Below are 14,305 nucleotides of genomic sequence, written 5' to 3' on the forward strand. Positions count from 1 at the left end.
TCAACAATACTGAGCTATCCACCGTAGCTACAGTCATTGCTCCCTATGGTGGAATTTGGCAAGTGTGATTGAAGAAAGCTGATAACAACATTAGGTTTTGTAATGGTTGGCAGGATTTCGCTGAATACCATTCTATCTGTTATGGTTATTTTTTAGTCTTCAGATATGAAGGAAATTCAAGCTTCCATATTGTTATATTTTATAAGACTGCCATTGAGATTCAATATCCACGTAGGAAGAATTGTAAATTGGAAGATCATCAGGTAAAAATATCAAAAACTTAGATGAAGATGATACAAACATTTCTTCCTTAATGTACAAACCCATAAAACATGAAGTCAGAGAAAAGTTTGTTCTTAAAAAATTACCGATTATGTCCAGAGGAAGAGAGAGAGAGAGCAATCCAAGCAGGCAAAAAATTGAAGCCTAAAAATCCTTCTTTCATGGGTATCTCGTGGCCACATAATATGGTGAGCCTTTATACATAATGTGATTATGATGTTCTCTTAAATATGGCTTGGAAACATATATGGGAAGCAAGTATATTATTGGGAAGCAATTTGTCACACATCAATGTCTTGTGCTATTACCCTCCATCAAAACATATTAAGTAATGAGATTCGGGGAAGGCTGGGTTGCATTTTCGAAAGACAATAATTTAGAAAAAATGAGATGTCACTGCCAATGAGGTGATGAAAGGACTCCTGTTGTGATTAGTGTCTCAATATTTCACTTGGTTGACCATCAGAGTTTGGACAAGGATAACTTGTTTAAAATTTAAACTAGTGATGTTTATGCTTATATTTAATTAGGGACTTTGATCACTACTATGGTTTATTTCTGATGGATGTGGTTTTAAGACTTTTCTCTGACCAGTTTGGTATGTCTTGTTCAAAACTATTCAGAATTCCTGTGCTTTATCTGACATGACTTGTTGAGACAATACTGAGCTGTGTTCAATGTATCATGAACTTTTCAGCCATGCTCTGCATCCTTGAAAATGGTGCATTGCAAAAGAAGGCATATCTGTGTATTGACTGGACAGGGTTGAACAGTGCGAAGCTGTTAAACAGCACATGTAGCACTACGAACAACATCTGTGTACCAATGGTGGACAGCTCACACCCAAAATTGATGCATAGCCAATTCAGGGATGCTCTGCCTCTTCGAAAATGGTGCATTGCAAAGGGTTGCACATATGTGTATTCACGTGAGTGGGGATGGGTACGTGTGGTCAGGGTTCAATAGTTTCGAGATGTTGAGTATCACATGCAGAACTACATCAATCAAGTGTAGCAATGATGGACAGCTTACCCCCAAAAATTTGCTTACACTTTTGAAGGGTCCTCTGCATCCTTGAAAATAGTGCATTGCAAAATGTTGCATATCTGTTTATTCACGTGAGCATGGATGATATGACTGGACAGGGTTCAATAGTGGCGAACATGACTTCGCCGAACAGTGCCGAGCTGTGTTAGCCTTTTCCAACCTCACTTGTCAAATGCTAGTATTACGAGCAGTGAGTGTAGCAACAGTAGAGAGTTTTATCCCCCTGTTTCCGTATAAACTTTTCAGGGAGTCTTTGCAGGTAGAAAATGTAGTTACATTTTCTCAACATCAATGTAAAATTACATGAAGAAAACTATGCTTCCAAGTTTTACATCAATGACTTCCGATCATCACAATTGCAATATTAGGGAGCTTCCAAGCAATGCTACAACAAACCAATAACTTGAATGAAACATTTGAAAGGCTGATCAGGCTTTTAGGCCTTTACCCTATTTTTAAGCAAACCAAATATTGTTGTGAGAGTGTGTTGGGTGAGCCATATGGATTTTCAGTGAGTGAGTGGTTAGTCTGGTTTGGACGAGTCTTTATGTAATGTATCTATATAAAGTAGGACACTATTACAACTAAGATACACAGATACGTGCATATTATATCGTGACTCAAACAACTCATATAAAAGAATTATTCGTATTATTGAATCATATGCGCGGTTGGTCTATGTGGTTTGGATCAGTCTGTAAGTATTGAATCTATTAAATTTTCCTACAAGTAATGTGCAATAAATATAATTTGGAGGCATTTCACTTCCTAAGGTTTTCCCTACATTACAAAGCAAAGGACATTGTTCGTCCATGACCCACATTACTTGAATGTAGCAACAAAGAACACGTATGAAAAAAATGAGAAAGTGATTTCACATAAACTTAGCCAAAAGTAATAAACAGTTAATCTTTAGAGTTGCAAAAGTTGAACATACATAATCATCATTTGTCACACATTAACAATAACATCATGTATTGCACATAATGTGTAGACATTAACAACAACGTCTAATGTTCGTAGGTAGAAATTTTTGGAAATCATCATTGCTTGAATCTGAGAAGTCTGAAATATCTGTTTCATCATCTAACGCAGTAATTTCATTAATAGACTTCATGGTTTGCTCTTGCGCCTTCCCCTTTAGATGCTTCCTAGCTTTTTGGATTGCGTGAAAACGATCTAGTCGCCTTTGCATTTGATTGTTCTCTTGTTCAAGACGAGCAAGTATGTTGGCAGGTTCATCTCTAGGTAACTCGGCAGAGCGTGCCTTAGGAACTCGTAACCCGTGCCATCGACAATACACCTCTAACTCACACCTCTTCTCGTATAGGGTTGACCATGGTGGTTCTGCTATAGTGAACTCTATTGCGGTGGTATCTGTACTTAATTTTGTAGGTTTGCCGACCATGATGTGTCCGACGCTTCCAAGACTCTCATACGTGTATATTGGCATATTAACGAAATCTCTCTTCTTTCCAACCCATTTTCCTCCATAGTGGTCTGTGTATGTATGTAGTTGTTGATCTGTTGGAACTTGTGATGATGCATTTGTTGAAGTAGGTCTAAACTTGTTTCGCATTGTACGATTTGATGTTGAGGCATTGCGACTCATAGCTTAATCAATCTACGAAGTTAGCGGGGTAGAAAGTTAACATTATATCACTAGTACATTTATAACCTCATTTCACGGTCCAGGCATTACAGTTTCACTTATTAGGGCCTGTCATGTCAAACCCTTCCGGAAAAACGCTATATGAACAGGATTTTAAATGTTCCTAATGTCACATCAAAGGTGGGCAGTAGTTGCAACAGTAGATGTAAATGAGACATCTGTGCATCCAATTTCACAATTCTGTATTCACGTGAGTGTGGGTGTGAAACAGTGTCGACCTGGGTATCCACATCGTGTAGAGCACCGAACATGACTTGACTAAGCAGCAGCGTCTGTTGGCGCATGTGCTACGATTGAAGGAGTTTGATATGACTACAGTTGGTGCTACAGAAGCAGGCTGGTGATGTGTGTTTAGAGTTGGAACTTGGACACCTTCAAACTTCGCTATATTAATTGTGTTTTGTCTTTCACCAGCAAGTTCGCAATATTAATTTATTAATTATGTTTGGTCTTTCACAAAATGAATTATGAAGATCACAGTGTTTTCTGTGATTTGGTCATTTTGAATGTCTGTAAACATCATGGTGTGTAAATATGACGGTGTTCATTATCTTTGGTCATTAAACATTTACAGGTTAAAAGCATCACTTTGGTCTCAGAACCATCACTCTTACAAATTACGTAGCGCCATAGGCTGAAACACTGAAATTTCTCTTGTAATCGTAGCCAATTGATGTGAGACTGCATTTGAGGGAATACCTACTTACTCGACTATTCGATCAAACATCGTGGTCAAAGACTTGTCGGTTTGAAGCAAGGCCCAATTTGGTCTGAATACCACATCTGTTATACCGTAGATGTTGGTGGTGGCTTGAGCTCCTGGTTATATCTGTTTAATTGTGGACTTTACCTTTACAAAATCTTAAACATCAGGGTGTTTATTATCGTTGGTCATTTTCAAGGATGGTAAATCGTCCAACATTAGAAAATTATCTAAATTCTTCAAGTCAATTCTGAAAATTTTAATAGCCACAATATAGGAAGTCCAGAACAAAATGACCATGAATAAAAATTGACACCAACCAACTAAAAAAACAAATAACACAGCTATATAAAGGTTCTTGAATCCCAAACACAGTAAATAAAACCCTAAAATTATGATGTACCTTGTAATATTATTCTGAATTAGAAAAAAATGAACACTTAAAATTTAAAAGTTACGTAAAAAGTGAACATTACATGGAATACTACAGGTTTCAATAAATACATTACTATATCTTCCCTCTAGCTAGCTCCACCGGACAAAACAGGTTCATCTCTATGAGAGTGGTCTTGCCACTGCCAATTCTACCAACAATACGTATTTTGTGCCCTTCCTCAAATGTGCAACTGATCCCCTTCAGAACAAGTGCATCAGCCTATATTTGATCTGTTTTATCAATGATATATAAAGCCATATTATAAAGCCAAGTTTGAAGCAAATAACACAACTCTCAATCATGTGAAGATAAATACAAAACCAGTCAGATTGGTAATGAATGCCAAAGCATTAGTCCGCTTATTTAGAATGATTATATACATATTTCCCAAAAGAATTCTCAAAAATAATTATTATATACATTACTATATAAAACTCGACATATTTAGGAACAATATGTATACAATGTCACTATCACAATGTCCGGAAGAGCAACTTCAAATCAAGAATCAATCTCACTTCCGTCAAAAGTGCAAGCACTCCTTTCCCATCAAATACTCCACAGGAGACAAAGAGGGATCATCATGTCTAAATTTTTTAGCAATCAAACCATGTAAAGCACTAAACATATGAGGATTACCCATGTCAACAGTTTGGTCAATTAATGCCAACTTATAGATCAGAAGTCTTATTAAATGCTTCTTCCACTTCTAACTTACAGGAAGCTCAAAGAAAATATGTTTGATGATCACCAAACAGACATGTAAGAAGAAAATTTTACAGCATCGTTAGTTTGCAAAATCTACAATTATTTTCATTCCCACATGATTTCAACACATTGCAGATAAGGATATATATATAAAGCACAATGAAGGCAAATAAATGGAAAAAAATACCTGTATGCCCAACAAAAGTATGTGTACATTTGCTTCCTCTCCAAAGTTTTAAAGTTGTATCACTTGAACCTAAAATCGTGGTAGCATAAAAATGAACCCCATAAGTTCATAGTGAAAGACATAGTTGGATCTATGCATTCCAATCTGATGTAACCAGTTCCAACTACCAACAAAATCTAAAACAATATCTAGCAGAACAGTCATCTACTGAATCATATTATACCTGTAACAAGCTCGCCTGAAGGCAGCTTTATGAGTGCTTGGATTGCTGCCTTATGAGCCTCCCAGGATTCTGAAGGTTGGCCACTTCTCCAACGTCTTAATGTGCTGTGGTGAAGGAGACATTAGATACTAACCGAAAATTATTGAGAAAAATGCATATACCTTTGTAAGCATAGATAATAATTCAAACCCAAAAAACGGCAATACACAAACAATAAAAGTAACATTCAAACAGTATGCAAATTTTTCATTAACGCCTCCATCATTTCATTAAAGCAAATGATGGACAAGATTTGATTCATTGGCCAATGACACACACAACATATATATATATATATATATACTGAAAATCATAAAATAAGAAGGCTAATTGATGAAAAAATCAATAATCAATTAAATGTTTCTCATTGGGTTCCCAATTTCTACCAAAATGAAAAGGTAATATATACAATGATAAATAACAATTACAAACCCCAAGAAGCGAAAGGAACAAAACATGCACACATAACTAAGATTTTTGCCGTTTTCAGCTTTGGGTAAGTTATATTGTGAGCTGCTCTAGAACTCAGAAAAAAAAAATATAAATTCTATTCTCCAAAGTTCCTACTAACGAACTTGTAATCAAATGTACACAGATCTAATCATTCTAGAGAGGAGGGGATTTAAAGGAGATTAAAAATAAGAAAATGGGAAGGAGGATGTACCAATCTAGGAATTGTAGGGAAGGCGAATCAGAAAATTAGGAGAGAGACACATACCTAGCCAAGCATTGTAGAGACTCGGATAAATGATTTGCTACAAAGGAGTTGGTTCTGCCATTGATCCGCATAAACTTCGTCATCAAACTCTTTTACAGAAAGTATCAAATTACTTCTTCTTGCTTATCAACAATACCACACATTTGTTTCTCACAAAAATAACAAAAATAAAAAAACAAATTACTCTCTTACAACCCACTTTACTGTAGCTAACAACATACAAAAACACAAGAAAGTTTGGCTTCAAATGAATACCAATCCAGACATTTGTCAAATTGCAATCAAAACTCCAAGTGCAGAAAAACTTCCTAATACATCAATAAATACAATACGCCTTATGGGTTTTCTCCAAAATATCAATTTCTTGACAACAAACACATTGACAGCCAGTATTCTCCCCAAGCAATGATCCAGAAATAGATGCACAGCCACCAAGATTCTCCCCAATTAGTAGAACATTTTGCATGCTTATTCCAGTCACCTATACACATGAAGAATAAGCACACAAGGACAATCCAGCTCAATGGCCTTTTCGTGTCCACCATTGCAGTTAGGTCTAAAAAAAAAATACGACTTTCGAAGAAAAGTGAAACGTAACTATGCAGTCACCTATAGGCAGGAAGTATAAGCATACACTAAGGCATTTAATGATCTTTTCGTTTCCGCCCATATGCCCTGACAGGTCTAATCTTACCTGTTTCATCAGACACAACAGCATAATTAAATTAACATAATCAATCAAATGCACAGTACAAGTAGCTCAAGAAGATGGGAAGTGTAGACGAAGTACATACCATCACCGGTCCCGCAATCGGGAGCATGCGCACGCGGGCGTCGCGATCTCCGCAAAGCCTCCACCGGCTCAATGTCCTCAGCCGGTATCTGCTCAATCTGTACAGCCTCTCCGTGGGGGGTTTGAGATGGAGCTGACATGGTGGGGTCCACATGCACTAGAGGTGGGGTGGGCATGCCTGGTGTGGGGACAAATATGCATCCACCATCATGGGCAGATCCACTGAAAACTGGGGGCGACATACGAGGAGGGCCCTCAAAGTCCGTGCTAGCACCATGGGATGTAGTGTGGGCTGGAACAGTGCCCTGATGATCGACGGTATGGGATGGCCCAGCACCATCGCCAGGCGTGCATCGCGGTGTCCTGCCGTCGTCATCAGACAGTACCCAATCAGTGCCAAGCCATGCCTCTTCTACACCCTCCTCATTCCCTTCCTCGTAGATGGGAGCCGACTCGGTCGTACGGCTGCGACCAGCTTGACCACCTCCACGATGTCCACCCCCACGAGACCCACCACGTTGCCCGCCACGAACTGGGGCCTGTGTATCAATGTCAACTGCTTCTGCAAGCGCATTCGCCAATTTAAGTCGGCCTAGCTCCTCCACAAGCTCTAGTGTAAATGTAAGGTCAGTGTGCATGTCAGAACCTTCATCGCACCTCGGTATAGACCTAATCATCGTCCGAACCTACAAAACAAGGGCGTCATAAAAGCAAGAACGCAAGTATGATGCAAAACTTGGATAAATCTGTTCCAAAATCAAAAGAAAAAGTAGCAAACATAGCTAATGAAATCCTTATATTACTTATAATTCTGAAGCATCTTTAAAAAGACAGTGTATAAAAATAGGGGTTGGCCCCCCCTGTGCAAAATTTTATAGTTCCAACCCAACACTCAGGAATTTTCAGTTTCCTGTTATGTTTATCGCTATGCAATCTAAACATTGAGATAATACTCCTAAAAAACACGTATAGTTGGTTGTACATAAGTTCAATCTTAGCATAAGTGAAAATATCAGAATTTCACTTCTATATCTAGGCTTCACCAGATTTACAACTCCATTAATATCACATTGCAATCAGGACACATATTTTGAAGTTATTATTTCCTAACGTACACGCCCAAATCAAATGCATTGAAAATATCAAACGCAAGCTTCAAGTTTCAATTAAGGGAAGTACCAAAAACTTAGAACATATATCATACTTGAATCTAGTATAAATGCACATCTCCTTGCTGCATACTTGCAAGATTTTAAATGACCTTTAAGCTGTTGGGAATTGCATTCTACCAACAGTTTAGTAAGGGACTTCCCAATCCTAGAGGTAATATCTATCAAGGAATATGTAATACATTAATCAGTCCTGGAGGAAAGGCTATCTAAACTATCATGAAATGTGAATTTATCACTACTACACAGAGTTGCACCGTCCATTGTAAAGTACAAGCCAACCAAAAACAAAAAAAAATAATAATAAACAAAAAATAAAATAAAATACAATAAAACCCAATCCAACCCACCCTTTTTAAAAGTTAAATGTAATTATATGAACAAAGGTGTGGTCATCATTAGTCATTGCCCATTAACCATTCCTCATGCAAACAAATTGGATCAAGACAAATTCAGTTTGTTATGAACAACTTAAATCATGCAGTATTTTGACTTTAAAACATAATGACATGTCATGCAGTATTTTTTGACTTTAAAACAAAATGACAGAGAAAGCTGCTGAGGATATTTAATCCAACAATGGTTTCATCCATAAAATAGGAATTGTTGCCTCACCATGAGTTCCCAATACGCAGACTCTGGTGTTATGTACCGCCTTGTGTGGCGATTGTACCACATCATGTACTCAACGAGATACGTATCATCATCGTCTAGGAGATCGGACCCGCGAACTACATTCACTCGGTTGGCCCATTGCCGAATAAAGGGATCATGTTCTACCTCCCAGTTCTTCTCCCATTTACCCTGAAGGGATATCTTGTGAAGGGTAGTCGACGTATCCACGACACTTGGAACTGGTTGCTTCATCCCAAACTGACGGAGGACTCGCTCAGGATGATGCCACTCCACTATCCAAAAGAATATCAACGGCACCTCGGCCCTCCAAATATGCTGCCCAGCAGTGCAATACGCAGGTAGGGAGCCTAGCGTATGCGTGTACGGCTCCCATACAATCTGCATGAGTAGATTATGTTTGTGATAGTGAGACATCATACTAATTTAACATTATGTTTATGATATGTAATATGCAAAGCATGGAATCTTCTGTCTGCTTCTAGTCGTACACAAAATCTTCAGGGATTATTGGGCAGAAAGTAAAAGAACAACAAAATTGACCTGCAAAAAATATTAAAAGATCTAGGTTGTTCATGTCCACCATTTTCAGCCCCATGTTCACATGCTGGACAGGGTTCAAAGCTAACTGACACCATCAAATACTAGGGTTTTCAATCTGAACCAAACTTAGAGGAGGGTACTAGAGCATCCTTATGGCTGTAAGATGTGTCCAAGTTGATGATTTCGCAAAATCTTTTTATCGTAATAGAAATATTGTGCTACATTAATTGCATTAGTCATTAACAATGTTTCAATGAATGAGAACAAAATGACTATTATAAGGTCTACTGAAGACATTGCATTTCAAGTAGCACTTTATATTGCAAGAAATGGAAGCTATGTAAATTATTACATGGTATAATCCTCATCAAATACTGTTATTATATTTCTATGTAAATATATATTTCTTATAAATTTTAGTGTTGGAAATTACGTAAGCCTTTTACTTATCTCAAACTAATCATGTCAATGTCTAAAATTACATTCCTCTTGAAGAATATGGTGAGCAGCATATTTTGCACGCTTCTAAAATTATATGAATAAAGTACTCGTTAATAATCCATAGCTTTTAATAATTTTAGGACTATTAAGGCAGCTAAAGTGGGGACAACTTAAGGAGTTGCATGCTGCAATTAAATTGTGCTCTCCAACTTTGGTGCAAGGAGCACGAACTAACTTTTCATTTACGTCAACAACAAGAGGTAATGTGTCAAGCGTCTTTATGTTTTCTCATATATCACTGATTAACAATTATTTGTTTCTTTAAACTTAGGCCATTGTTTTCCAAGAAGACAATCGAGGCTGTGCATATTCAAAATATACCACTTGAATACGTAAATCGAAGTCAAACAGTATTCTACTAGACTGTAAAAATATAACCTTCAATTCAGCAAAGGTAATTTATAACTTACAATGTAACAATGTTTTTTGCATCACAATAACAATGTTTGTAATCTTGGATACCCCTATGTTAGAAGAAGAAATACTAAATTGTCTACTTATTAGGCAGAGCAATAACTATGGTTTTAAGCTCATAACATTTTATTAATTAATTACAAGTGATTTCACAAGCTTAATTACAAACCGTACAAGCTTAAATTTTATTTGTTTAATCAAATTTGTAGCATATATTGAGACTATATGCAAAAACAACCGACTAAAGTAGAGCGTGATAGTAATCTGGTGCAATTGTACATATGAAACTTCTAGCCAAGAGAGTTCGATCGTACCTATGAAACTTATATCTATGCCCAAATGGAGCTCACACACTAAAACCACCTGCAGCACCAGTGGCACCAATGAATTGTAAAGAGCTTAGATTCACATTGACTACCTATGAAAACACCATCAACTAGAACATCCCAAACGGATGTTTAGATAACATAAAAGTTTATATTAACCTTAGATGGTCACTTAATACTAAATATTGCTATGTTCTGTCACAGGGGTAGTGAAATGCATAAACTCCAAACATTAGTAAGTTTTTGAAGGCAAAGCAACAATTGAGACTATCTTCGGTGCTCACTCTGGCATCCTAAACAACCCCAAATCTCACAAAGGGTTTAACCTATACCCTGGACTCTCGAGTTCCTAGTGGGGGGGCACTAATGGCTTTGTATTTTGGAAATTTCACAGTGTGGACCCAAGCAATGACAACCATCCAGCATTGGACAAGGACAAGCTATGGCAATGGCTTAGCCTATGGTCACTCTATGACATTCAAGGCAGAGTAACTCCATCCTTTAGTTTGCTTAATTTCAAATTTCAATGAAAGCCAGAGAAGTGATCATGTGTTTTACGGGCCAATGATCAATAATGTCATCATTCTTTCAGGTTTCTGTACTTAGGCCAAAAATGCAAATTGGGATTATATTTTTGCTCTCATGTCATGATTACACAATAATTAGATAAAATTTTCGTAGTTTAACATTTGCAGCTTTCCCAACGTTCTAAATTTAAAGAATTTTATCATTTTATGAGATTTAACAGCCAACTATATTACAACAGTGAAGAGAAGCTCTAACTCAGCAAATTTAATTCAACGAAAATCTGGAATATAATTGTGGTAATATCTAAGTCAACCACCAAAACTATAGCGAATCCAGAAGGTGTGAAATATTAATAAGCTTCAACAGTTCTAAAAAAAATTTCTATTTTAAAGCTTTAATATTGAAGTATAACAACTATCAAAGATTCAAACTCTCTCTAAAAGAATTATAACCAATTACATAATCCAATATGTGCGTCTTCTCTTCATTGCATCAGCTTAATGACATTTGTAACAATTGGTGGAGTTTTTGTTTTTTGGTTGCAACACAAGTTTGAACTCACTGTCTTGCACTAAACCAAGACTTCATGCTCAATCTTTTGCGCATGTTGCACATGCTTCAAACATCTTGGAAAAGGGACAATTTATTCTGTGTTTTTTTTTTTTTTTTTCGGTGTAAATCACAAACGTTTCCGTACATAATGAAGAATATAGCCAAATTCTACTTTATATATATATGACTAAATTTATATATAACCCATTGATTTAACCCAACTTAACCTGAGTCATGTGAGTTGGGTTGCATTGGAAAAAACCCTTCAATCCAACCCAATTTGGAAAAAACCCTTTGATTTAACATTCAAGAATTTTTTTCTTTTGTTTTACTTTATGTAAGGACGAGCAAGTATTCATGCAGGTGCTACAAATGGAAGTTCTAATGTGAAGTACTTCACGATGGACATTCCAATTGAGTTAAATGATGGGATGGAAATCCAAGTATCAAACAAAATGATTGGATGGTATTATGAAATCAACTCATTCCTACAACAATCCAAGAATTCAAAATAAAATAAAAATTGAGGGAAACGAAAATAAAAGCATGTGCGGTGCATTTGAGGGAAACGTGCTCAGCCCGTAGTCATAAGAATTGAGGGAAACGTGGTCATAAGAATTCAAACTAAATTAACCGAATACCTGCTCCGCCCGTACTGTAGCCAGTGACGCCCGGTACGCAGCAAGGACGTGTGTGGCATGCTCTGCGGTGCATTTTGGCCCGCTCCACCTACCAAACATGAGGTGTCGACAAATGCTCATTACTGAACCTTACATTTAACAAACTTTGCTTTTATATTTCACATCCATATACTAAGCATTGATAAGTTTCTTTCGTTTGTTAGTTTGGCATATTTTTAATTATATGAAAGAGACAAATAACGAGAACTCAATGAATGTACCTAATGGCAAGGGGCCCTAAGTGCACTGGCGGTAGAGGCGGCCTCACAACAGGGCATAATTGTGGGAACCTTGAATAGGCCCATAGCTGCACCAACAAGAGTGCTCCTCCAATCTGCATCGCATCCTTCTTCGATGCACCACAAAGTTGCCTATACAGCCAGGCCAATGCTGCACTACCCCAGCTATACCGTCTCGCATTGCTGACTGGGTTGAGCAACTGCAAAGGCAGCAGTGAGACCCGGTCCGCAGACCTGTCCATGAACAAGAGGGCCCCCATCCGTACAAGTAGGTGGTAGCGGGCATGTTGCTGCACGACTTCGTCAGCAGCGTCCGCAACTAAGGGATCGGCAAACTGTGCATCAAGCCAGGTGTATCTTATCCTCGCCCCAGCAAGGATAGACTTGTTTGAGTTTGGTATCGAGGGTGGAGGTTTATGGCCCAACAACTGTTCGCACAGCTCATTCCATATGTAGTCTGTCTTCCCAGTGACAGGCAACCCATCCACCGGAAGCCCCAGCATCACCTCCATATCTTGCAAGGTGATACCCATTTCTCCATGGGGTAAGTGGAACGTGTGCGTCTCCGGACGCCACCGCTCAACCAACGCCGTGATCAAGGCGTGGTCGACCTCCATATCAGGAACCTTGAATAAACCAGTCAACCCTGCTGCATCTATGTGTTGCATGATACGTGGATCTAACCCACCCTGTGGCAATACATATTTACGGCGTCGAACCTTTATCATGCCAGGCGCCTCCTGCACACGGACGAGTATTGTGTTAGGAGATTAAACACGAGGTAATTATAAAACAAACATGTATTAATAATACTACTACATACCTCGTCAGCGGCGCACCTCCAAAGCGGACTTGACCGATGATTCGGCTGCTGGGACAACTGGGTATCCACATCGGGTCCAGGCCGCACTCTATCTAGTGCCTGCATATCTGACATGGCAGCAAATACATTGTTAGCAATTTTCTAACAAGTAAACCACATTTAATATAAAATAAAAGCATAGATTCAGTAAGACATTATATTTTGAGCACAAGATTTTCAACATCACTTCTTAAATAAATAAGAACTTACCATAAAAAAAATTATTTCAGAACTATTTAAATCACTTCTTAAAGCTTAGGATAATTATTAATTAACTATTTATGAAAATATAAGTTATAACACCACTCGATTTGCCAAAACCCCTAATCAAAACCCCAAGCACATTTAAACTCATTAATGAGAAAATCAACGAAATTCTCATCTTCATAAGTAAATTTACTATTTCCTTAAGTTTCAACAAAATAATCAAAATCCCACACAAAACGCAACCTAACATTAACCAACATCAGTAAATATTTCAGAGGGAGAGGACCGTACCTGTAATCAGCGGCGGCGGGAACCAACGACGACTGATGGAGACTCGAGGAAGAGTGGGGAAGCCTGATCACAGAGCGAGAGAGACAGAGTGTGGAGAGAGAGTGATGGCAGAGAGCGAGGGAAAGAGAGTGTACAGGGAGAGCGAGTGACTGAATAGCGTTGTGAGACGTTAGGGTCCTATTGATTCAAACCGCTGAAAAGAACTCGATTTCCAGTTTCCCGAGTTATGACCGTCTACACAAACATTTTTTTATTGGGAAAAATTCGAAGTGTCAGACTAACTCGACTATCCAAATATTGAGTTATTCATTAAAACTCGATTTCTCTATTGTCGAGTTACAAAACAGGGGCAGTTCCCTGTTTAGTTTCAGAAAGAGGGCAAACGTATGTTTAATTTCCCAAAAAAGGGTAATTGCCCATTTTCTCCAAGAATTCTTGAAGAACAAGATGCATCTTTTGGCCAATGAGAAGATGTCTCTAGCTTTAATCTGGAAGAATATAAATATGGTGCTTCCCCTCTTGTGGCCACAGTACCAAGTACCATATATAGTT

At 37.9% G+C, this 14,305-nt stretch overlaps 1 protein-coding gene and 1 long non-coding RNA gene across 2 annotated transcripts; both read right to left on the reverse strand.

The window, feature by feature from the left end:
* Positions 1-6,180: 6,180 nt before the first annotated feature.
* Positions 6,181-13,061, reverse strand: LOC115964423 (serine/threonine-protein phosphatase 7 long form homolog). Its single transcript, XM_031083734.1, has 6 exons — positions 12,376-13,061; positions 12,116-12,203; positions 8,593-8,991; positions 6,810-7,494; positions 6,625-6,709; positions 6,181-6,543 (listed from the first exon to the last, which is right to left on the reverse strand). The coding sequence occupies exons 1-5, from the start codon at positions 13,059-13,061 to the stop codon at positions 6,660-6,662; spliced, it is 1,908 nt and encodes a 635-aa protein (XP_030939594.1). The 3' UTR covers positions 6,181-6,543; positions 6,625-6,659.
* Positions 13,062-13,101: 40 nt separating this feature from the next.
* Positions 13,102-14,261, reverse strand: LOC115963139. The gene is made up of 3 exons (XR_004085718.1): positions 13,754-14,261; positions 13,217-13,323; positions 13,102-13,133 (listed from the first exon to the last, which is right to left on the reverse strand). It is a non-coding gene; the product is annotated as an uncharacterized LOC115963139 (long non-coding RNA).
* Between the last annotated feature and the right edge of the window lie 44 nt (positions 14,262-14,305).

The sequence above is a fragment of the Quercus lobata genome, chromosome 10 (assembly GCF_001633185.2).
Source record: "Quercus lobata isolate SW786 chromosome 10, ValleyOak3.0 Primary Assembly, whole genome shotgun sequence".
Taxonomy (NCBI): Eukaryota; Viridiplantae; Streptophyta; class Magnoliopsida; order Fagales; family Fagaceae; genus Quercus; species Quercus lobata.